Genomic DNA, 23,703 nt, shown 5'->3' on the forward strand with positions numbered 1-23,703 from the left:
CCTTATGATCACACAGATCTTAAAAATAGCGTTTATGCTAAATTTAGGCACTGCATAGGTTTATGCTGATCCCTTGTATGAAGACCAGTTCTGTGCTTAAACAGAAAATTATGATGGTAAGTATCAAAACCCAGAAGTCTATGAATAGCAAAAACTTTAAAGGGTACAGCTTCAACAGTGCAAGAAAAGTTACTGGAGAGATGAAAGAGTTATTTCACTAGGGGAAACTGAAAGTAATCGCACAGAGGAACATTAAAATGGATTAGTAAATCTGAAATATGAAAACCTTGAGGATTATTCCAGGGAGAGAAACAAAGGCAACTTTATATATCAAAACCTTTCTGAAGGCATTCCTATCCTTGTAAATGTATCATATACCAATGAACATACACTTTGATTCACTTGTTGAAGTATTACCTGATTTCTCAAAACCTATTACAAAGCAGGAGTCAAAATGTCTCCCCTTCTACTGCTGATGTTCTTTGGAGCACAGGGGCAGCGAAGGCATTTCTTTACCAACAGATATTAAATCTGTTGTATGTAAGAGCTCCAAAACTGGAAGTTATCATGGCTAAGGCAACCAGTATTCCTTCTCAAACGTGTGACACACAGGATACAGTAAATATATGGCTACAAAGACTGACTCCGTGGCAAATTGCACAGGCTTTCTTCCAAACACTAGCATTCTCCCCTACTTTTTAATTTATATTTTTTTAATGGGGATCTCTAATCTTATGCTACTGTTGTTCAGTAGTGTATGTTGATCAGTAGCATACGTTTATTGTACCAACAACTTAAGCACAAAAATTGTCTAACGTTTCTTGACTTGGCAGCAACAATTAAAGACTTAACAAAAACACATAAATGCTATTTGTTCATTAAGAAACGATAGGTGCTTATTTCATGTAACTTTTCTTCCTTTACTTAAAATTTGATATTGTGGACTTCTAGACTTAGGAAAAAATTAAACTGGCCTACTGACAACTTTAGTTGTCACAGATGTTTTACACAAGACAACACAGCCAGTTCTAGATATGTTATTTAGTCTTAGTCTAAAATCATTGCATTTTCTCAAAGGGACTGATACAATCATGCAGAGGCCAAATTATAAAGTCTGAATGTTAAATATTTTCAAATTCCTCTGAAGCTTGTAAATGTTTTTAGTTGTGTATTTATTACATAGCACCATGCAGTGACTCAGTGCTCCTCTGATGAAGGCCTTAACATTTCACAATTTTACCATGAGATAGCAGAGTGGTACATTTTCACAACTGATTTTAATATACCCAAGGGCTTCTTCAATTTTAGCCTTTACAGCTCTTGTTTGGAAAACAGCAATCCATTTGATTTTGGAAGGTACTTGGAAAAAGAAGGGACACTGCTCCTTCAAGATTAAGCAAATAACTCCGGTTCCCATTTATGGTGAAAAGATACTGTGTGATGCTACTTCCTTTTGAAAACATTTGGCTAATTATTTTGACAGGAAAGTAGTACAAGAAAAACCATCCACAAAAACCCATGCACTGTTTCAGGAAGAGTAACAACCGTAGAAGTTCACATTCCCTGGCCACAGCTAGGTGCTAGCTAGCCTCATACATCAGGAACAAAATCTGTGACTTGCACCAGGAAAATGTAGGGCAAGGAGATAAGAAAAACAGGACACAAATAAGCAAGCTACACACAATGAAAGGCCAGCATTAGGACTTGCTTTCCCTCATTCCTCCAAAGCCCCTTTCACCACATGAACCCAGCTGGGGTTCAAAATTCCTATGCTCTTCAGTGACAACTGGCTTCAGAGCCCAAAGCAGGGGGCTGGAGGAGAAAGAAGAAAGCACAGGTCCAGCTCCCAGCTCAGATACTGCAAGTCACTGTGCTTCTGGCTGAAACAACTTCTTTCATAACACTGCAGGGTATTTTTGCTGCCAAAACTACAGACAATAAAAATATGGCACATCTGGCACCAGAAAGGAAATCTGGAATCTAAGGAAAATTTTGTCTGACATTAGCATAAGGGCATGACTTTGTTATACGTCTATGCATCTTCAAGCTTAATCACCTGGATGTGAAAAAAGAGGAGATCTGATCTCTTCCTATTATGTTAATGCGCGCTAATCGCCTGTAGCCATTTAACATCTCCCTCGCCACTCTTACTTCTTGTTACATTCAAGTAGGAGTAGGTTCACCTCTAAGAATGAAAAGAAGGAATATAAAAGTTAACACATATCAGTACTGACATAGTGACCAAAAAAATGATACCCCAGGCAGTTAATTTTCTTCCTCTCTTTCCTTTCCCCAATCAACTTCTGCTGCTGCAGCGAGTTCCCCCGAGGTGGATCATGTCAAAACAATTAATGAGGAACAGCAGAAAGCACTACAAAGGGTGGGCTTGATATAACACAGGCGCATTTCAGTAACTTGTTTTCAGACCGTGCGACTAGTTCATTTTACAGTAGCTTATAAAAGCTGCCACAATTTTTTAACCACAGTTGTTGGTTTCATGCAGGTCAAATCATTCAAGATAATACAAAAGATACTGATTTTCTGAAAGGCTGCTTGTAGAGCACTGAATTCTCAAAGGCTCTTATAAAATTATGAGATCAAGAAGTTTAACAATTTTAGCACAGAGCTGTTGTCTTGGCATAATACATAAAGCCAGCTGGAGCATTCTCTGGTGAGCAGTGGTCTCTGTCATTTCAACAGACTCTTGATAACGCATTACACAGGGCAATAGATTTAAAAGTCCACCACAATGATCCCACTTATATGGTTCCTATGGCTTTTGCCTTTCCTCAGGCTTCAATATGCATGAATGTTGGGAAACAGCAAGTAGTGAGATGCACAGCTCAGTGGCAAACACAGCCTGGGAGACCAGAAATAGCACGCAACGCATTTAAAGGGTACCTTATACACCCACATATGTTTTCTACAAAGCAAAAGTAATATAGGTTTTTCTCACTGCAATGCCTTACCCCTAAGGATTCATTTTTTTTATTAGAAAGACACTCTATTAAGCATCCAAATCTATGTTTAAAAAGCCACTTAGTGCATTAAATCCACAGAGATTAAGGAGAATTTAAACTCTTCCAGTTTCTTACAAAAATACAGATTCTCAGCATATTTGGATGGCAATGGAAAATTGCCCCTGATACACAACTATTTCTGTTAATCTCTTATTCTGTTTTCCTGTGTTTGTGTAGTCAACAGTTAATCCATCTACAGCTGCCCCATCAAACGTCTGTTTATCTATTAATCTCTATTAATAGAAATTTAAGGTGATTCTTCTCAATCCAGGATTTAAAGAGTCCTTACATAAATTTAACCTCCACATATCAGCAGACTGAAAATTATTGCAAGAGAAGTCTTACTGTTAGCTGTGGGACTAAGCCAAAATATACTTAAATTTTTTAAAATCTAGACCTGGATCACAACTTGATGCTTGAACACAACTGTAAACGTCTTGATATTGATAAGTGTAGGTGAGTTACTGTGTTGAAGGTGTATATGTAAAAGTGGAAAATTCATGCTGTACTGAACAGTCAACCTACTAAAAATCAATTGTACAATACACATTACCATTTTAACTGCAAGTATGCAACCAACTATTTACTTTCTAAGGTAAAAGATATATATAATCTATACACTCAGAGAGAAGAAAAAAAAATAATCAATAACTGCACTGTGGCATTTCCATTCCCAGATTTGCTGTTGAAACTGGAGTGAAGAAGAAAATCCAGATCAGGATGCAAACTTTAAGAAGGTCCAAACACTGGACCTGGGTTTTACCTGGCCTGTAGTCAAAACAGTTAACAGTTTATGGACATCATCTATTCTAGTAAATTTTCTTGTTCATTTGCCTACCCAGATATACTGAAGACTTTTTAATGTGAGCTGCAGAATGCTGACATCTCCTGTTGAAATATCAGGACTTCAGCATGCCCAACACTGCACAGAATCAGACAATAACTGAGTTTGGAAAGGACCTCTGGAGATCGTCTAGTCCAGCCCCCAGCTCAGCCAGGGTCAGCTCCAGCACTGCACACACGCAGTACTTCAGTACTTCAATGCAGTAACTCAGCTGCACAAGATCACCGTTACAACTGGTTACAAGTCAAGGACATGCAAAGAATAGAGAGTTTGCTGCCTTATGTTCGGAACACTGCAAACAACTTGCAGTGTTTAGTCTTACAAGAGGTTTAATTATACTCAAGGAATCTGTTTGCCAGAATCATGTGGTTCGCTGCCAAATAATGCCTAGTCTGAGCTGCGCGAAAGGACTGTCTCAGCAACATTTACCATTTATGGTGTTTAAATATCATTTTGGCTCAGTGGCTAATAAGTCAACTGAGCTGAGGAGAATGCTTAACTCAAAAAGCTCTCTGTGTGAGCAAGCTCAAAGAGAGATGCAGCAGATTCCACTAGAATCTCGCAAAGCAAGACTCAGGTTCACACGCAGATCTTGATCTTGAAAAGACTTTCATCTCTCCAAATAGTTTCAATGCAAATAAATCCAGCTGTTACCAGATCTCAAGTTAACAACGCTATCAACTCAAAAAAATAACTGATTTTATAAGGCAGAAAATTGATATTAGGACACTCATCTCATCTGTCTTTCTTCCTGTAAAGTGTTTTTCTGTCTCAGGCCTGAAGGGATATGGGCAAAATATTTTCTGCAAGTTTTCCAAGAATTTTAAATTTTATTTATACCAGGGGAAAAAAAAAAAAAAAGAGAGACCTCTATGTTCTTGAGGCATGTAGGAATATTTCTGCCTTATTAAAGATCTCAGGTTGGTATGCCATTTTGCAAACTTAGGTCATGAGAACTAGATGTTTAACACTACTAGTGTTCTTTATACATCTATCTCCCATTTATTTCTGCAGTTGTAATCTGTTTTTGTAAATGGAAGGCAAGATTTAAATATCCTTGGGAGATGCTTTCACTGAAGAGCTGGGCCAAGTTATAGCCTGGATGTTGTGCCTTGCATTACACAGAAAAACTTAACCCAAGATTGACAGTGCCCTAAACCTACGCTAGTCAGGGCGGTTAAGGATATACAAAGGAGGCCGTGATCCACTTTATCCAGCCTGGCAATCAATTTATTTTACTGCAGGATAGTCTTCCAGCTCTATTCTGCAGCTCCTTCTTTCCTGAGTCTTTCCCTCTGTACGGGTTATCACCAGGTCATCAGCGTTTTAATCTCTGATTTGTCTACTCAGTTTGTTCTGCAACCCACAGCATGCCACCCCAGAAATCCCACTATCAAAAGGATGACTACACCAGTAAGAATCATGATTTGGGAGAAACAGTCAAAATAGAATAGACTATTTCAGTTGGAAGGGAGCTACTGTGATCATCTAGTCCAACTGCCTGACCAATTCAGGGCTGGCCAGAAGTTAAAGCATGTTGCTAAGGGCATTGTCCAAAAGCCTCTTAAACGCTGACAGGCTTGGGGCATCGACCACCTCTCTAGGAAGCCTGTTCCAGTGTGTGACCACCCTCCTGGTAAAGGAATGCTTCCTAATGTCCAATCTAAACTTCCCCTGGCGCAGCTTTGAACCATTCCCGTGCATTCTATCACTGTATACCAGGGAGAAGAGATCGGCACCTCCCTCTCCACTTCCCCTCCTCAGGAAAAATCTCATTTTCGAGTGCAGGGGACAGAGACACGAAGTAGCCAGCTGAGTTCACAGCAGATCACTTTGCAGTCAGCAGACTGAATTCCTCAGTGACAGCCTCACTGGAAGTTTTTGCAGCCGAAGTGGTGTTTGCTTTTGCCTTCAGAGCTGTCTGCCTTATTAATGACTAACCCTGTTTGCAAGCTATTTACATCAATTAATTGCTCTTTTGAAACTGCCACAGACAGCAACTCCATGGAAGGCCTGAGAGAGTGTATACCTACCAAATGCATTTATAAGGCAGCTCAGCTGGCCCACTGATAACCAATTCCCCACCACTAGGTACCAGTTTGACATGGAGAACTGCAGAAAAGGTGCTTCATACACGCTAGACCAAGCCAGGTTAGCTCAGCAGTGAAGACGTGCATACTGCTGAGGCAGAATTTCACCTTCACATGTACAGTCTCAATTTTTTGTAGGGCTGCCCAGCTAGAATTTAACTTAAGTTCAGTGTATCACGGTGTATAGGAGATAGCACTTCCATTAAAAAAAAGCCTGAGCCGTGCACGAGCTTAAAGGCAATGGAACCCAATAGGAACAGACAGTCACATAAAGTGCAAGTGTCCCTGAAGGTGTCACTGATATAAGGAGTTACAGCCCCTTCAGCCCTTCCCTCCTCTGGCAGATCCACACTGGCAACAGAATAGTTACCTGTGGTAATGTTAAAATAGTTCTGCTTACTCTGTTGAGTGAGTAATCAAAAGGATACTGTACTAAGAATGCTTTTAAGGAACGCCTCAAATAAGACAAATAAGACTCAGTTTGAGAGCAAGGAAACTTTTGAAGTTAGAAAGGAAAAAAGGAAAAAAATAATGAAATACTGCAACATTGTATTTCTGTGTGAAAGTTGGTGACACAAAGGAATTCTAAAGCAAGGCTTCTTTGGCATTTAAGTCCAGAAAAGATAAGGTAGTTCTAGTATGGCATTGTTTGTGGTCAGTTTTCTCTTCTTGATGAATTTATGTTAAAAATCTCTCAAACTAAGACATCACCCTGGAAAAAAAAAAAAGGCAAGGTCTGTGTACGTCGAATGACAGTCAAGGCTTGACTAAAATGAAGCTGCATAGAAACACCTCCAGTAGTACACAGCTACACAAAGTGCCTGCCCTCTGTTCCTTTCCTCTATTGCAATGACCTGCTCATGAGGACTCACACTATAACCTGTATTAAGGCGCTAAGACATCTCTGAATTGCTCATTTTTCCAGTCTGTAAAATATAAACCTTATTCTTCTAAAAGTGAGATATCACTGCTTGACAATATTGGATCTCAAGAAGTGCTAAAGCAGATGTTATAGTGGTATATCTGCCTAGTTAGATATATTTTCTATCCCAAATGTACATAAATTCTGTCATGTTTCTCCTGTTATGTGGACATTTTTGCCTTTTAGGGCAAGAGAACTGCATAGACTTTAGAACAAGCAAGGACAAGGCAGGACCTGCTACATTTCAGCATGGGACCCCTGTATTTGTTTTTTCAGCTTTATTTTCAGTTTGGTTGGCCATACTAACTTAGGGACTCTATGCTGCAACCCCGTCAGATGCTTGAGCAACACACTGTTAAACACTAAACTGAAGAAATATATCTTTAAGAACTTGCCATCGTTACTTGGCTCTATATACACCACCTTATGTGTTTTAAATTGTCAAATTTCTCTTTATTCACCTAACTCAAAGACAGACGCTTCCCTTAGGCAAACCCATCTCAACTTCTCCTTACTTGGACCTTCCTTTCCTACAGCCCTACTTCTCCTCCTGCATATGCTGTTCGTAAAGCATATGCTTTAATTCTCATCTTTACAGCTCTTCTCTTTCCACTGGAGTTGAATATCCCTTGCTTATACACTCCCAACTCTTCTCCACGGTCCTCCTGTTTCCCTATACTTTTGATAACAGTATTCACAAAAATATTTATACTGAGAAGAAATGTGCACATCACCCTGCTCTCAAACCAATCCCGTTAGTTCACCAAGTCCTTTGATTAAAAGCCATTTTTTAAATTCTTATTTTCTTGAGCACATGACAAAACACTTGGTGTGACCCTGTCATCCTCTGCTTTTCTGTAAGCATTGGCCATGCTCCTCTGCTTACGCAAGAATCTTTCTTCTGTAAGTGAAAATTCCATGAGATTTTTGCACTGGAGCATATATATGTTTGTTTGTGTATACATTTTACATCAGCTGGTAACGCAAGATACTCAACAGGCTTCTAAATACTGTCAACATGTCTATTCCCAATCCAAGAGAAATGGATAGAAAGGGACAAAACTCACACTAACAGAAGTGCTAATTATCTTTAAAAAAAAAAAGTGAAAAAGTAGAACAAAGATATATCTTTACAGTCTGTCTTGCTCCCCCTATAATTTTAATTCTAACATTGGGAAACAATTTGCTGAAGTATGTATTTCACCTTTTGATTTGTAGTTTAAAGGCAAACACATCAATCCTACAGGTACTCTTCCATTTGTGACTCTCACTCTGCCCAAGTATGAGGCACTAAAGATGAAAAGCTTAGAAGTTGAAAGGGGTGACTTCTAGCACTTAGCCATTTTACCAGTGATGTCATGTTTTTCAATTATTACATAAGCATTCTACAGTCTAAATTTCTCCTTGGTGGCTACTCCATCTGATGTATCATGACTGATGGTACGCAAGTGACTAAAATAAGCATTTGCTCTTTGTCATTTATTTACCAATACTTGCACAACAGGACTGTTTTGATTAATTCAAGTTAATGTAGTAGTCATGGAAAGGAAGCTCAGTGAAGCTCGGTTGGAAGTCAGTTCACAGAAGTAACATAACCTGGGTGAATTCATAACTACACGACAAAAGCAGGAAAAAGGCCAGAAAATGAATGCAGACAGAAATGTTGCTTAGTGTCAGAAACCAAGTCCATTTTCCTCCACAAAAAACACACACTACATCCAACTCTCACATGCTTTGGGACCAATTTTCAGTGATTAAGTCCGATTAGGGCTTTCTCCCATCCTACAGCTTACCTACCTCAAATCTACCTGCACAACACTCATTTCTGGAGAGTTTTATAAATTGAGCTAATCCTATGAGTTAGTTTGATGGCTGACTGTTTGAGTTCCCATTAGCTAATCCACATCAGCTGCTCTTGGAAACATTCTTTGGGGTAACATCACGCTTTCAAAATTACTTAGGCGTATATTCAGTTAAGAGGTTTTATATGTATTTTGATGACTTCCACTTTTCAGCTGAAACTTAGAGCATTACAGAATTTAGCAATCCAAGTTGGGACAGTTTGTCCCTTGGCCAATGCACAGCCATTCCCAAGACTGTTATAATAGCCATCTGTTTTCTGTCATTCTGGTAACGTTCACAGCATTTGATCACTTCACAGTTAAGAGGACCATCAGATGTAGGGGTGGTTTGGTTTTTTTTCTTCTTTCTTTTCTTTTTAAATTAAATTTTTTTTTTCCGTCAGCATCTCATCTTTGTTTTTTATTTATAAGAAATATTAATGCAATTCCTGCCATTTAACTTTTGCTCATCCCTCATTTGGATCCAAATTTGGTTCCCCTTTTACTGGAAATTATTTATATATCAAGAAGCTGTCTTTAGAGAACATTGTTTATATTGATGGCACAAATCCTATACCATTTAAATCTTCCACACATGTTTCGCTTTTGCCCTTAAGTTTTGGTCTCTAGCCGGCATCGTATTTCATGTTTAGTCCTGCGGTGCTGAAAGAAGGCAATTTTAAAAAAAAAAAAAGAAGCTTAATCTTACAAGGATTGCAGCTGTTAGTGACCAATACAGAGTGCTGGACTGAGAACTTTGGGACACTCTTGAAAGCACTGGAACAGAGTTTCTTTGATGATCACAACACCTCTAACCTTTCAATAAAGTAACAAAAAACCTCTCCCTTTCACTTAGTGCTCTGAAACCAATTCTTACATAGCCAAGTGGTTCCAGCAGGCTACCGGTCTAGAATGCCTTTTGGACATTCAACAAGACTAGTCTTGTATATTTTGAAAAGTCTTCTGTAGTCCTTTATATTTACGATATGCTTGAAATACAGCAAAATGCTTTCAAATAGTGACTTCGAAAAGATTAAAATATTGAAAATATTTCATCAGTATTGGCAAGTACATCACGCTTCATTTACCTTAGGCAGAAATACATATCTCAGAGGAAAAAAAGCTGTAGCCTCTCAATTAAGTCTTCCAAAAGAGGCTGCTTATTGCAGTGATAACCTTCTTTAAAAGATTAATGTCTAAGAAAGGTCATTCTGAGATAGAAAGAAAAACAACCCACAGCCTAAAGACAGCATCTCTCATGACTGGAAGAAAAGACTCCTACCTGAAAGCCTTTCTTCCACCTGGTTATATTTTACGGTCCCCCTCACGCCAGATGGAAGAGTGACAGGAACAAAACGAACTGGTTTTCCAGAAAGCATCTCCCTTCACTGCTCTGATAAACTGGTTACAGCAGGGCCTCTGACAGGCTTTCAGGTGTCTCTAATCTGCTCATCCAATGATCAATGAATGTCTACAGTAATCGGATTGCAAGGGCTACAGGCTTACCAACATAGACACTTATGTTGAGGAGGCTGCACTAAAAAAAAAGTGAACAGAAAGTGGTGGGGGAGAAAGGGAGGAAAGTGCACTGCTGGCAGGGAGGGAGAAATGAGGTCAAGAGTCAATGAGCAGGAGCAGCAGCATTTGCTGAATAGTGTTTGCTCACCAAGGCAGGCAGTATTAGGCCTCTTTTCAAAAAAGCAGTGTGCAGAAGACAGGCATCAGCAAAATGGGTAGCTGCAGAGCGTTAGAGCCCACAAAAGTACCCTGGCTGCAAGCCTGTGCTGCTGCTATCACTACCCACGCTTCATGTCCTCCCTCTTGAAATCAATCAGTGATGCTGCTGCCTGGTGGGAGGAGGCTGGAAAACTCCCAAGGAGCCTGCAGTGGGTCAGATATTTTATTTGTCACTGACTGCAGAACTGCAAGAGGAGGATATTCTTCTAGGAGTCAGCCCTCATGTCATAAGCACTCCAGCTTGATATTATACCTAGAGAAAGCTGAAAAAAGCAATTAACAGCCTCTCTTACATGCAGAGTCTGTTTGCAAAAGAACAAAAGCTTCCTACACACCGTATTAATTTGGTTTGGCACAGCAGCAGATTGAACCCATGACATGCCCCATCCCTATTCCCACTCTTCCTGCAGCCTGTAAACTTGTGCGGTCCACCCAGGTATTGGTGTGAATGTCAGGTGGTTAAATATCCCTTTGACACATCTTTTCTACAGGTGGATCTGACCTGTAATTCCTCATCAGCAATTAGTTAACTGGAAGAGGCAACCACATATCAGAAGGCTTATCTCAGGCATGAGACAGACCTGAAGAACAGTTACTATGGCTGGGACCTGGCCTTACCTTCCAACTATACCGAGTATTACCACTATTTTTCTCGCCTACATACTCTGATTGTGACAGCTACGGCAAAGCACTGACTCACTATATAGGTGCACCCAAAGGCAATTAACTTCTCACCTCAGTTTCCTATTCATAAAAAACTGATTAAAATGTTCAGCCACCCTGCTAAAAAGCTGAGTAATATTAATATTCAACTTCAGTGTCTACAATCACCATCAATATATAATCATTGCATATTTCAAGTGACCTGAATGTACCCTGCATATCCCTGTTCAGGAGCTGGCTCTTTGGGTTTTTTTTTAAAATGGAATGCCTGGTGTATTTAAAAAATGGCTTGTATATTTATTTCCATATGATAAAACAATATGAAAATAGTAATATTAAATGGGAACACAACCCAATTGCCTAGCTTGCACATATGATAGCAGAAACAACTGTCACGCACATGTTGTTTAAAAACTTTTTAAAAAAATTTGTACACCAGCCCCAAAGCCTCCCAAATTCTGATTTTTCTGTGTATAGAAAATGATGCATAAGTTTAAAGGAAAAAAAATCTAACATTTGCAGAGCAGCAAGCGGTACCACATCAGGAAAGTCTATCATTGAATGTTTGAGTAACCTGGACCATGTTTCTCACCTCTCAGGTTTTTTTGCATTAGACTAATTAATCTAGCATTTTATCCAGTGCACCAGAGAGTACTGTTAGAAAAAGTTATCATGCTAAAGACATTTGTTAGGCTGGTTTTTCAAAGAAATGCTGCTCATTCTCTGTAGTTCATCTCTACCTGTATTTCAGCTGTAAGAAACCACTGTCACGGGGAGGATGACTGTCAGGATTCAATTTAGTCTACTTAGTCTTTCACAAGGCCAAAATTAGCTTTACCTTGATTAACTTAGTTTCTCCACAGACTACCTAATGGATCTATCTCAATTCACTCAGCCTTCAAATCATTTACTTAAGTGATCTGAAGATGTTATGTTCTTGTCTTAAATAAGCAGAAGGCTGATTAGTTTGAATATTTTACAACCGTTGCATTTCTCATGCCCCATCCATATGAAGTGTGGGTCTTTTTCGACACAGTGCCAAAAGCCTCCTACAAACAGCTAAGTACCTTCAGTATTTTCCATACAAAACCAAGGAAGGACTGAGGTTGCTCAGTGCTAGGCAGAATTTATCCTGCTTAATACTAAGGAAGCAAAAGACAACCATAAATGAATCTGAGACTAATGACTTAGAAGGAATGCTATGCCACAATAAGCCTAGCTAGTTATCCAGGGCCCAATGCAAAGCACACAGAAAGTACTGGAAAAAGTCCCCGCCTTGTGCTTAACAGGACTTGGAGCAGTAGCCCTTTATGGGGGCAAAGGGCCTTTAAAATGTTGTTTCCTACAATAATCCCACAAAAGGAAATTTCCTTTGACAAAAACAAAGCAACAGGTCTTCGGAAGGACAAAGAATGCACAAAACGTGCTCAGAAAACATAATATGTGGCCAGGTAACACCCTACTAGCAGGTTTAAGTATCATCTTGTACGATGGGGGACTTTTCTGAGTTACCTGTGAGCTTAATTTAATTTAGAAGGTGGAACTTTTTGCCTTTGAAATATAAAATTGAGTTTTACTGTTAAGACAGACAATTCACTCCAGGTAAAGTGTCCCCAGTGATCACAGCAGATACGCCCTCCATGAGACCCTTGCTGCATTAGAATAGCAAAGCCAAAAACGGCAATAGGAAGTGAAAGGTAGATCCAGACAGACTCAAAGATATATCCAAGGACCACAGTAGCAAGTTAAGGAAAAGCTGAGTTTTGACACTGGTGGGATACTGATGATATGCCAAGAACATCCATTCCTTCTTAGATTAAATACAAATTACTTTTCAAATACAAAGGAAAATATTTCTCCAGCAATGACTGAACAAACTAAGCGCTGCATGAACCCTGAAAAACTTAAATCATCTTGGAGACAAAAGGGAACTGGAGAGAGATGGATTACAATTCAGAAACAGTTTTTACAGACTTTATTCAAAAAATCCATGTCTGGTCAGGAGAGGATTTTTGGTTTTCTCTCTTTCTGCACGCACACTGATTTCCTGCTGTAATCCGTCTGCAAAAGCTGAGCATTTAGAGAAGCCTTAGAAGCATCATTCAGAGTCTCAGAGAACTCTAATGCCAATAAACATTTGGTAGAGGGTCTGATGGAAAAAAAATATGAACAGATAAGAGATTTGGAAATCACGATTTTAAATTTGGTACTATTTTTGGCAGGCAAATCCACATAGATCTGAGTCTTGGGGAAAGTTACTGTAATCCTCATGGCAACAGGGACATAATGAGTTTTAGGGAGGAATTGGAGGGGACAGCTAAAGCTGTAAAAATGTTGAACATGTGGCTTTACAGCCTGTCATGCGTGTTCTTAATTCTGCTCTTGTTCTTCCCCCTACATTCCATGGTTCCCAGAACATAGAATGGGATGTAAAACAGAGGAACTAACTCCCCATAATAGTGGCAATGCAGCTTTCTAGCCCCAGACTAGCTAAAGTACAAGAGCAATCCAACTCTGTGCAACAGCGACTACGTAGCCTGAAATAGCTCAGCAGAGTACAGAAGCCTAGGGAAAGGCTAGGTCACTATTGCTCCCACGTTAGTGTTGTATGGCAACCCTAAAATAGCTCAGAAATGGTTAGTAAGAGAGGGGCCATCTTTTTGGTTTCTGTGTCCCAGTGAAGAATCAGCAGGTCCCATGTCAAAGACAGCTCCCTTGAGGTGGGGCACTCTTGATTGGCTCTTAGCTAACGCAGATAAAATGCTTCAGAGAAATTATAAATGACATCTTTGAGAACAGATTAGTTTGAGGCTTATTTTAAATCAACGTTTTCCTCCTTAGTGCTTTTTTTTCAGGGGGTTGAGGGGGAGGGCAGGGAAGGGATGACTGCATTTTCAATTTGGTAATCAAGAAATTAACTCATAGGTTTACCAGAATTACTTTGTTTTCATTTTAAGCTTGTCTGGGGTTTTAAGTGGATTCATACAGACAGAATAGGGGCAGGCATATCACTGAAGTGCTGAAAACACCACAGAACATTGGCAAATGAAGACAAATCTTGGGATACCAGGGGTCAGGGTACATTTCCCACCAAGCTGCCTGTACAAATTTGGGGCAGATATTCTTTGGTCATAGACAAACAGAATAGTTCACTTGGCAGCTGACACTCAGCAGTCCGTTGGACAGGCCGTGACAAACTATTATAACTTCAGGACAAAATCATTTGCAGATGACAGATACCAAATACAGGCTTGATTGTAGAGGGAGGGGAAGTCTGAGGGAGGGGGATTTTAGAGGGAGGGGACTGATCGTCTCCAGGCCATAAAACAAAACACCTGTAAAAACTGATGCCAGGTGAGATTATAAGAATAAAGACCATCATAGTGATTGATACTACCTCACTGTTCAATTTATCCATGGGATTCTGCTATCTTTTCATTGCGATCTCTGGTCTTACAGACTGTCTTCAGATCCTAGTGCAGAATCATGGCTTTCATGGACAAATCAACTATCTCAAATCAGCACTGAGGCTATCAAATTATTGATATTTGCAAAGAGGGTGGTCTCAGATTTTAGAGACAACAGATCACCTCAATTGCTTACTACAATATTCTTCTGGTACTTTCACTACCAAAATTCTGCTTATTTAGAGATATACTGCTCCCAATTAGCTGACGCATGCCTCTTTGGAATTCTCTCTGATAAATCCTGGTAGCAGAACAAGAATATTAGTATTTGCTATCATAATTGCACTCCCTGGCACTGGTCTCTGTTCTCTGCCTTTCAAGAGAGAGGGTAGCATCTGCACCCTCACCATAACATTCTCTGCCTGATGGGTGATACTGGTGATATTGCGCTTATTTTTCTTTCAGTAGCGACAGTCCTTTTCTACACTGGTACACCTCTTCCAAAAACTTAGCCTCACTGCTCTGTATCACCCTAAGCCCTTCTTGGTAAGGTCAGAGCATTAATACCTTTTTCTGAAACATACATATTTACATTTCACAGTGCTTAAGCACTTAAGTTGCCTACACCTCCAAGGGGGAGAAAAAAGTACACAGCTGACAACAGCTTAGAAAAAACATGGAATCCACTTACAACCACTTCTGTTAAGGATCCAATATTTTTTTTTAAAAAAAGATTATAGCTGGTATCATTGCAGTAATTACAGCAGGCTGAGATATTCACCTTTGACTGTGACCTGAGCACTGCAAGATGCCTGTCCTGTGTTGTTTTCAGCCAGACACATATAAATACCATCATCTTCTGGTAGGGCATCCTGGACAGTCAATTTTGCAACTCCATCTTCAAAAGTGGAATGGGCATACTGAATTGGCTGGTCTGCAGACAGAAAGGAAGAGAATTTTCTTAATACATCAGCCACAAGTTTCAAAAGCGCTTGTTTTCAGTGAAATCTGGATGCCTAACACCAGCCAGTATATTACAGGGCAGAGTCAAATCCTGCTCTCGGGTGCACAGCCACTGCTCTCTAGTGACTACAAATAGCAGCATCCCAAGCACAAAGCAGAATACGGTTGTCAGACAAATCTCGCTAATAGGTTCACTAGGTGCTACTTTTAGTAGCAGCAAGAGGAGAAATGTTTATCCGTGTATTTTGAATAGGTTCTCTTTCAGGAGGATATGGAAAGAAATGCCTTGTGTGTTTGCTTTGGACATTGTCTCCATCTTGTACTTTGTCTGAAACTAGATATTAGCATTATTGTCTAGATGTGCAAAACCTGTTGGGCATGGAGAAGCACTTGACGCACTCCATCAAGTATTTTGTAGTGGAAGACGTTCCACGAGAGACAGCAAAATCTACAATGGAGCTGATTTACACAAGCAGACAATCTACACTACAGTATGTATAGTCTGTAACAGACAGGTACAGTCTGATATGTGGTGATGTGACTATTACAGAAGTTCATTTTAAGAAACTGGTTCCTTGAATTGGTTTGGAACATGCTTAAATGTTATTGAAGAGCGGTTAAAGTTTCCTTGCTATTGTTTCAGGAACTGTCATCAATCTGAGCCTTACTTTCTGAAATGTTTCTGCAATTTGTTTTCCCAATATTAAATAGTTTCCACTACTGACTCATCATTGGTTGATTTCCCAGTGTATGCAATACTTAAGAGGGCCTGGTATCTGTGCATAAACATCATGCTGGAAAAGGAAATTAGGGTCATCTAAGAGAAGAGGATGAAATTGCAGAGAAATTGTGCAGGAATGAAACAAAGACATCCATCACTTGGGAAACTATGGTCAAAAGGAAAGATCAAAATTGATTTCATTGCAAAAAGGATAAATTAAATGATGGGACAGATTTTTCTCTCATCTCTGATTTTCAACACTAGCAAACTCAGAAGGCAGTCATTATCTAAGCACTATCTATCTGCATATGAAGTTTCATTTTGAAATACAGACATGTGCCAATATCAGCATGCTCCAATACTTACGTATATTATAAAATGTGGTAGATGATCTTGTTCCTTTATTTATCTTATAAGTTATCTGTTTGTTAAGTTAGCAAATTTTATACTGCATAAAAAAATAGGGTGAACATTTAATCAACTGCCCAGAAGACTCCAATTCTAGAATAAAATCTCTCCACCTTCTTCACAGGTTACATATTCTTATTACTGGTTCCTTTGAGCTCCCTTTCACTCAGTTCCACACAGACTGTTGTAACTAATAGGTCCCATCACATATTTTTTGTGTGTGGCAATAACATTACATTCAAATACGTACATGTAGAGCAAAAGCCCAAGCAGACAAAGCTTTCTGCAAGAGGACATGTGGCACTGGACTGCCTTCCCGGTCTGACTGTAGAATATCTAACCTGACAGGGAGCCTGTCTGCGATTCTGACATTGAAAATATTAATGGTGCCTAATGATGCTACGATGATAACCATAACAGAAATACACTCAGGATAAAAGCTGCATCATCAAAACCAGAACAATGCCTTTTTACTTCTATTGTAAATAAGCAAATGAATAGGGCAAGTATTCAATGTGGAAAAAGAAAATGTGGCCTCCTTCACTGTGTCCTCAAATTTTATCAGGTAATCCTCTTTTTCACTCCAGCTGCCAAAAAAACTGTGACTGTTTTCCAGCACTATTCACAGAACACAGAATTCACTTACAGAATAGCCTTTTCCTCAGACCCCAGAAAACCAATGCAAGTATATCAGCCATGAGGAATAACGTGCAGCAAGATTCTAAGTTATGTCCATTGTACTTATATTTTGGTCTAATAAAAACAACTCTCACAGTAGTGAATTGTTCCCTTCTCCAGATGCAGAACAGTCAATTCTCCATGACAGCTTGGCAGCAGGAACAATAACAAAAAATACCTTTTTGCTGGCATGTTATGCCAGAAGGAAAATTTCCCCTGGCCCATTTATTAAAAGCTTTCTGGACAGATCAGAAAGCTATCCTAAAACCAAACACTACTAAGAGAACTGTTATGCTAAAGTCGTGGTCATACTGTTTTTAAATTCAGCAGAAAGAGGCTCAATTCATCTTATGGGGAAAAAAAAGCACACAGAAAGCAGTATGAAATGGAAGATATTTAAAATGCAGCCGTATAGGCTGATCTTGTTAAATTCCTGCAATTTAAAAAGAAGTTACTAATAAAGTGTTTAAAGAAGCTAAAGTAAAATGGAGTTACATACTGAAGTATTGTCACAGAAATCATGTGTAAAAAGTTATTTATAAGGCTTTGGTAAGGCCAGAACTAAAACACAAGAGGTTTACTTTCAGGGAATCTGACAGTATATCAATGAAAATTCAGAAAGAAACTTAAAATAAAGCTCAGAGGGAGAGCAATAGGACAAAAGAACCATCTTGAAAAAGCTGGAAAAAAGCTTTAAATCATTAAAATAGGGAAAAAGTGTAAGAGAGAAACTGAAGATGGTAGAGCTGCACAGAAGAGCAGGAACTTGAATAAAAACCATAGTTCTGTCAGGTAGCTCTTATTTGTGCAGTCTCTATGAACATGGAAAAACTACTCATCCTCACAGATGCTAAGTAGTAATTATAGACAATGCACATCATCTATTTTTTTGTCTTGGTTGACCTGAAAGAGAGGTCAATCTATATAATGCCTTGCAAAATGTTTTAAATTCGTATGCAGTCACAGCTGGTAAAAATGCTCAGTATCTAAAGCAGCACTTGTATGTAACATTGTACAAAAAGTTATCGTAAGTCTTTCAGTTCTTAGGTGGTGAGGATTCCTTGAAGGTGGCGGGAAGGCAGACTGGAAAGCATACAGGCTGTTCAGCATCAAGTGATACTGATGAAGTGAGGCTGGCCGCTCCAGGAGTGAGACTGTTCTGCTTTTTTCCTATCTTTTATTTGTTTCTCAAAGCAGCCTTTTTTTCATGTTCCTTACGATTTGATAACTTGGTCTTTACATTCATTATTTCACCAAGATATACATACTTTTCTCACTATTCCTTTCAAAAAATAATTCTAGTTTGTTATCATTTTCACGCTTGGAAGACAATTTGCATTGGATATTTTCTTGTGAACTTTACACATCCTGTCCCAAATGATTTTTATTTCTATGGAGTTCTGCAGAAGTGCTATATTTTGAAGAGTAGTGTGTGTGATTGCTGTCAGCAGATTTCTTTTTTCTCTTCCACAGCCTATTGGTTGTGAACGTAAAAAGCTTTATATTCCAAGCATGGACAGCAGTTTGTAACACGCCTTTTTTTAAAAAACATAATCTGTCTTCCTGTCTCAAATTATGTACTGTGAATATACTGTTTTCTTCATATGGCCAGTTGATGAAAGACTCCATCAAATCATTTTGCCAAAAGCATTGTTATGTCTGCTTGGAGTAATATTTCAGGACTATAAACACAACTTTTTTCTTCATTTGATAATGGATATAATTATGAGAAGTTTGTAGTATTTAGCTAGCTGTTAGACAGGAAGGAAATGTTTGCATTCAAATGAATATCACAACAATAACCCTAGGAGTGTACATGGAATTATCAGCATTAAACTACTGTTCATAATCCATTCAAGTTTGTATCAAAATGGTATATAAACAGTTATGCATCACAATCAGGTGCAAGACAGAAAAGCATTAAAATATAGTGGTATGTTTTAGGAGTCTGGAATGAAAGTAGTGTGCTTATGTCTTTAGAATAATATATGATGTCCCAAATTTTTATTATTATGATAGTTTCTTGTGCTTCTGTTACTCAGACGCATCACCACCTTTTGATTTAAGAGCAGAGTTAATGGACTGACTTTCACTTACAGAATGCTAATGGTTTGAAATCCAGCTATCTGAAAAAAATGCCCCAGCTTTTGCCTTCTTGTGATATTGATCCAATCGCAGTTAGAAGCTTGGATGCCAAATAAACATGGTTATACCTGAACAGGGGCAGACTCATCTGAGATTAGTGAGCAGAAAGGTCAGTGCAGAACGAACATCATGAAAAAAGGCAGTGGGGCACAGTGCATACTGGAGGACTACAGAAAGATGTTGCTTATTGATCTCTAGGCTTTCTTTTTCAGGAGACAACAGTTTTCTGGTTTGCAAAGCAGAATGTGGTTAGATCAATGGAGATGCTGTACCTATGCCTGATGAACTGTAACACAGAAAGGCATTTGAGACAGGAAGATGCTCTGTATGTGGAAGACAACTGAGTATAAACACATCATTCAATGACTAAGGGAAAGCTTCAGGGGCAGCAGGTAGCCTTGGAACATGAAGATGAAATGACTGACCCTATGGGTCGGAGTTGCTACTTCTGCATTGCAAGACACAAAGTCTTGTATAGCAAAACGGTGATTCTATCACATCTGCAAAGGAGGAACTGCAGAGTAGCCTTCAGAGAGAAAACCAAATTATTTCCAATGGGAGAGCGTCAGAGCCTTTACTCACACGTTTCATGTTGTAAATTAAAGCAGTGGCATTTCTATTCTAGAAAGAGCTATTAGAAAAGGGAGCAGACCAGGCTGTGAGAACGTACCAATCTCAAGGTCATGGTTCATTAGCCCTGCCACCTTTTTCAGTTATCCCATTTACTCTGAATAGCTAAAGAAAAACAGAGATCGTGTGCAAATAATTAATTTTAAAAAAATCCTGGAGGAAACATCTTTATGGCAAAGTATGCTATTCTTTGTCTTTAAATGGCACACACACACATACACGCAAAGATAGATTGCAAAAAAATCAATTGCACTTCAGGAGTAACAGAGGTGATCAAGGGTTAAGCAGAATAAATCTGTCTAGTATTTAATAGATATGGCTCTAAATGGAAAGAGCTCTTAGCCAAAGCGTGTAGTCCCTGGATCCTGAAATCATTTGGAATCGAAGCAAAACGCTGATGTTTCGGCCTGACTGTGATATTAAGAGAGGGCTGTTAAGGAAACTTGTATTTTCAGTTGTGCAATCAGGGCAGGGTAGGAGATTATAGAGTCTGGTAAAATTAAAAAATATTTTACTTATCCTTTTTTTCAGTCAGCTTTGGGCAAGCGTTAGAATTTCAAGGAACACATATCTAGTAGAGATGCAACCAGAAAAGCTGTGATTTTAAGATCTTGGGGACATAGCTGCTAATACCAATTATGACCTGCTCAGTTTACGGAAGGGTGGAATCGGGCATGGGTTTCTGTCTACTGTGAAGAGTGATACAAATCACTTATTTTGCTTAGAACTTATTATCCCTGCAGGATCACGATGCCAACCCGTTACTGTCAGAGCAGAGGCTAGTGCCAAAGGAGTGGGGGTAGCACAGGATTCAGCATACAATAGCAACACAGGCGTTGTTGTAGCGTGATGAAAACCTGTGTTTCACAAAACCCATCTGCTTACAATCTTGCCACCAGAGTCCCCTGCTGGACATACTGGAAAACTGCAGAAAGAAAACTGCTCAAGAAATCCACCCTTCGTGCATATTATGTGCATATAAACCGGTTTTCTTCAAATATTCTAGTGCGTTATATTATGGTGATTTAGAGTTCTTTGTGCAGTATTCACAGCCTTGCTATTTACTGATGAGAGTGGCATTTGAGACTGTGGATGTAGGTGCGTGCATGCATGTATCGCAGACCAGGGGATTCCTTACCATTGAGAAGCCATGTGATCTGAGGCACAGGTACGCCTCCTACACAGCACTGCAGCACAAAGTCTTGCCCTTCACTCACAGTGCATCCTTTCAAGACACTGGAAAAGCATGGAGCAACCTCTTGAACTTTAGGCCCTTTAAAACCAAAATGAAAACAGTTCCTTTAACCCAAATTGAAAAAATTGTCTTTATCACTTAGTGACTTTTTCTAGGTATGCTTGGGTGACATGGCTGGGCTAACAGATTCATCCCATGCAAACACACACAAAAAAAAAGAAATCGAAACTATGGTGAAATGTTTTATTGGGAAATAGAAATAATTTTGAGCAATGGACTGGTATAAAGATGGAGTTCTATAATCTATAAGGCAGGCATTGCCAGCCCTCAAGTTATATCATAGGTGGTGGTTTTCTATGCCAGAATCCACCATTTGCAGCCAATCGCTAGAATCGTATGCAACATATTACCAGAGAGCTCAGTGCAAAGAACAGGAAAGATAATTCTTCTCTCCTCTTGTCTGTCTTCTCCCAGTCCCTCTCCCAATTTCCCCTGAAACAGGGTGACTTAAGGATGCAGTTTACAGGTCTCTCATGAGACAGAAAGATAGTATCTTCGGTATCCTGGTTTAACCTCAGGCACAGCATATAGAGAAATGTTGCATAAACATGATCATAGCTCCAGGACAAAACCTAAAACCAGGTGAAAAGATTAGAATTGAGGACAGGATTTGCTAAGAGGCCCACAAACCTTTCAACCAGACCAGTAAGACAGTGCCTTCAAGCTCAAAATAATTTGTCACTGGAAAGTGTACTTGAATTTAGCAGTAAGCATTTCTCATTCCTTCACTTTTCTTCTTATTGGCTTTACTGCACAGGATTTGTTTGTGTTTTTTTCAGATATGCAGGGTCCTACAGAAATGCTAAGCAACTCCAAAAGAACTGAATGTAGAACACCACCAATAAAATCTTTAGCAACCTGTATTAAATACAAGCATTAATAGAAAACCTCAGCGGGGAACAGGCCTCCCTGTGTACAAAACATTCAATGAGGTGGTTTTAGTTATACAAACAACAAAAACAAAAGGTCAGAAGGGAAACTGATGCAGAAAGTGGCTTGCCAGCTATCCACATTATTCACAGAGCTAGGAATCAGAATTAACTTGCATTTAGAAGTTGTAATATAAATTTTGTAGTCACCACCCTCTGACAGCTTAGAAAAGCCCAGCCACAGTTTTCAAAGTGCAGATGGGCTCATGAGAACTTACTTCTGACAGTTAACAACCAGCTAGTGGAAGTCTGGCCTTTGGGGTTGAAAGCTGCACAGCTGTAAGATCCACTGTCCCCCAAGCAGGCTTTCTTTAACCATAGGCAATGAATTCCATCTTCTTCATATATTCGGACATCTTCTCCAGCTTTAATAGGTTCACCCTCTTTGAACCACTCCACATCTGGTTTTGGTTTCCCTGAAACTAGACAATCAGGTATGAACAGGTATTCCCCCTAGTGTAATTTCATTATTAGCTTTACTGTAAATTAGGTTTAATTTACAAATACATAACTATATAAACCTTAATGAGTAACTAATAAACAAAATAATCTTCAAAAAGGTGGTTTGATATTTCTGATCTTCCAAAACTCTTGGCCAGTCCATCTTTTAAAATAGCAAATATTTAGTAACTTGAAAAACCCCAAGTACTTCTATCGGAATATTGTTCCTCTAAAAGATACAGACTGTGATGAGGTATTAAAGGAGAAAGAAAGAAATTTCTCCCCATTCCTTTCTATCCTGCTAACTTGGTTTCTCTGAGCACCTAGCAGTACTTTGCAATCCACAGTATCTCCCACTGAAGTTGTTTATTCTAGGACTGCTCAGCCTGGAGAACAGAAGGCTTGAGGGGAATCTCATCAATGTATATAAATATCTGAAGGGAGAGTGTAAAGAAGATGGAGCCAAGCTCTTTTCAGTGGTGTCCAGTGACAGGACCAGAGGCAATGAACACAAACTGAAACACAGGAGGTTCTGTCTGAACATAAACACGTTTTTACTGGGAGGGTTACTGAGCAGTGCCACAGGTTGCCCAGAGAGGTTGTGGAGTTTCTCTCCCTGGAGGTATTCATAAGCCACCTTGACATAGTTCCTGGACAGCCTGCTTTAGGTGACACTGCATGCGCAAGCAGATGACCTCCAGAGGTCGCTTCCAACCTCAAACATTCTGTGATTCTAGGTATTTTTTTCCAGACTAGGGTCCAGGCGTTGGCAAAGCAAACAGCTTCCTAGGACAGTAAACTTTCATCAAGCAGAAGCAAAACAGGTGTGGCTTCACTGCCTTCCTTGCCTGTCTCAGAGCTCTGGAAAACCAGATTTGGCTCCTAGTAGCGCTGTGGGAGGCCTGGGTTTCTTGGGGCAGTTGCTATGGTGAGCAAAGAGAAGAGGTTAGGAAAGAAGGTCAGAAAAGGTCACCTACCCCATCCTTCACTTAATTTCAGCAAACAAGGC

At 39.4% G+C, this 23,703-nt stretch overlaps 1 protein-coding gene across 1 annotated transcript in view; it reads right to left on the reverse strand.

Annotated features, from left to right (window-relative positions):
* MYLK (myosin light chain kinase) overlaps positions 1–23,703 on the reverse strand; it is a 220,034-nt gene that overhangs the window by 92,017 nt on the left and 104,314 nt on the right. The window contains exons 9-11 of the mRNA XM_074593871.1: positions 22,472–22,675; positions 21,208–21,342; positions 15,306–15,458 (exon numbers count right to left, since the gene is read on the reverse strand). Of these exons, the coding sequence (XP_074449972.1) occupies positions 15,306–15,458; positions 21,208–21,342; positions 22,472–22,675 (492 nt within the window). The remainder of the gene's footprint in view (positions 1–15,305; positions 15,459–21,207; positions 21,343–22,471; positions 22,676–23,703) is intronic.

The sequence above is a fragment of the Larus michahellis genome, chromosome 7, assembly GCF_964199755.1.
Source record: "Larus michahellis chromosome 7, bLarMic1.1, whole genome shotgun sequence".
Taxonomy (NCBI): Eukaryota; Metazoa; Chordata; class Aves; order Charadriiformes; family Laridae; genus Larus; species Larus michahellis.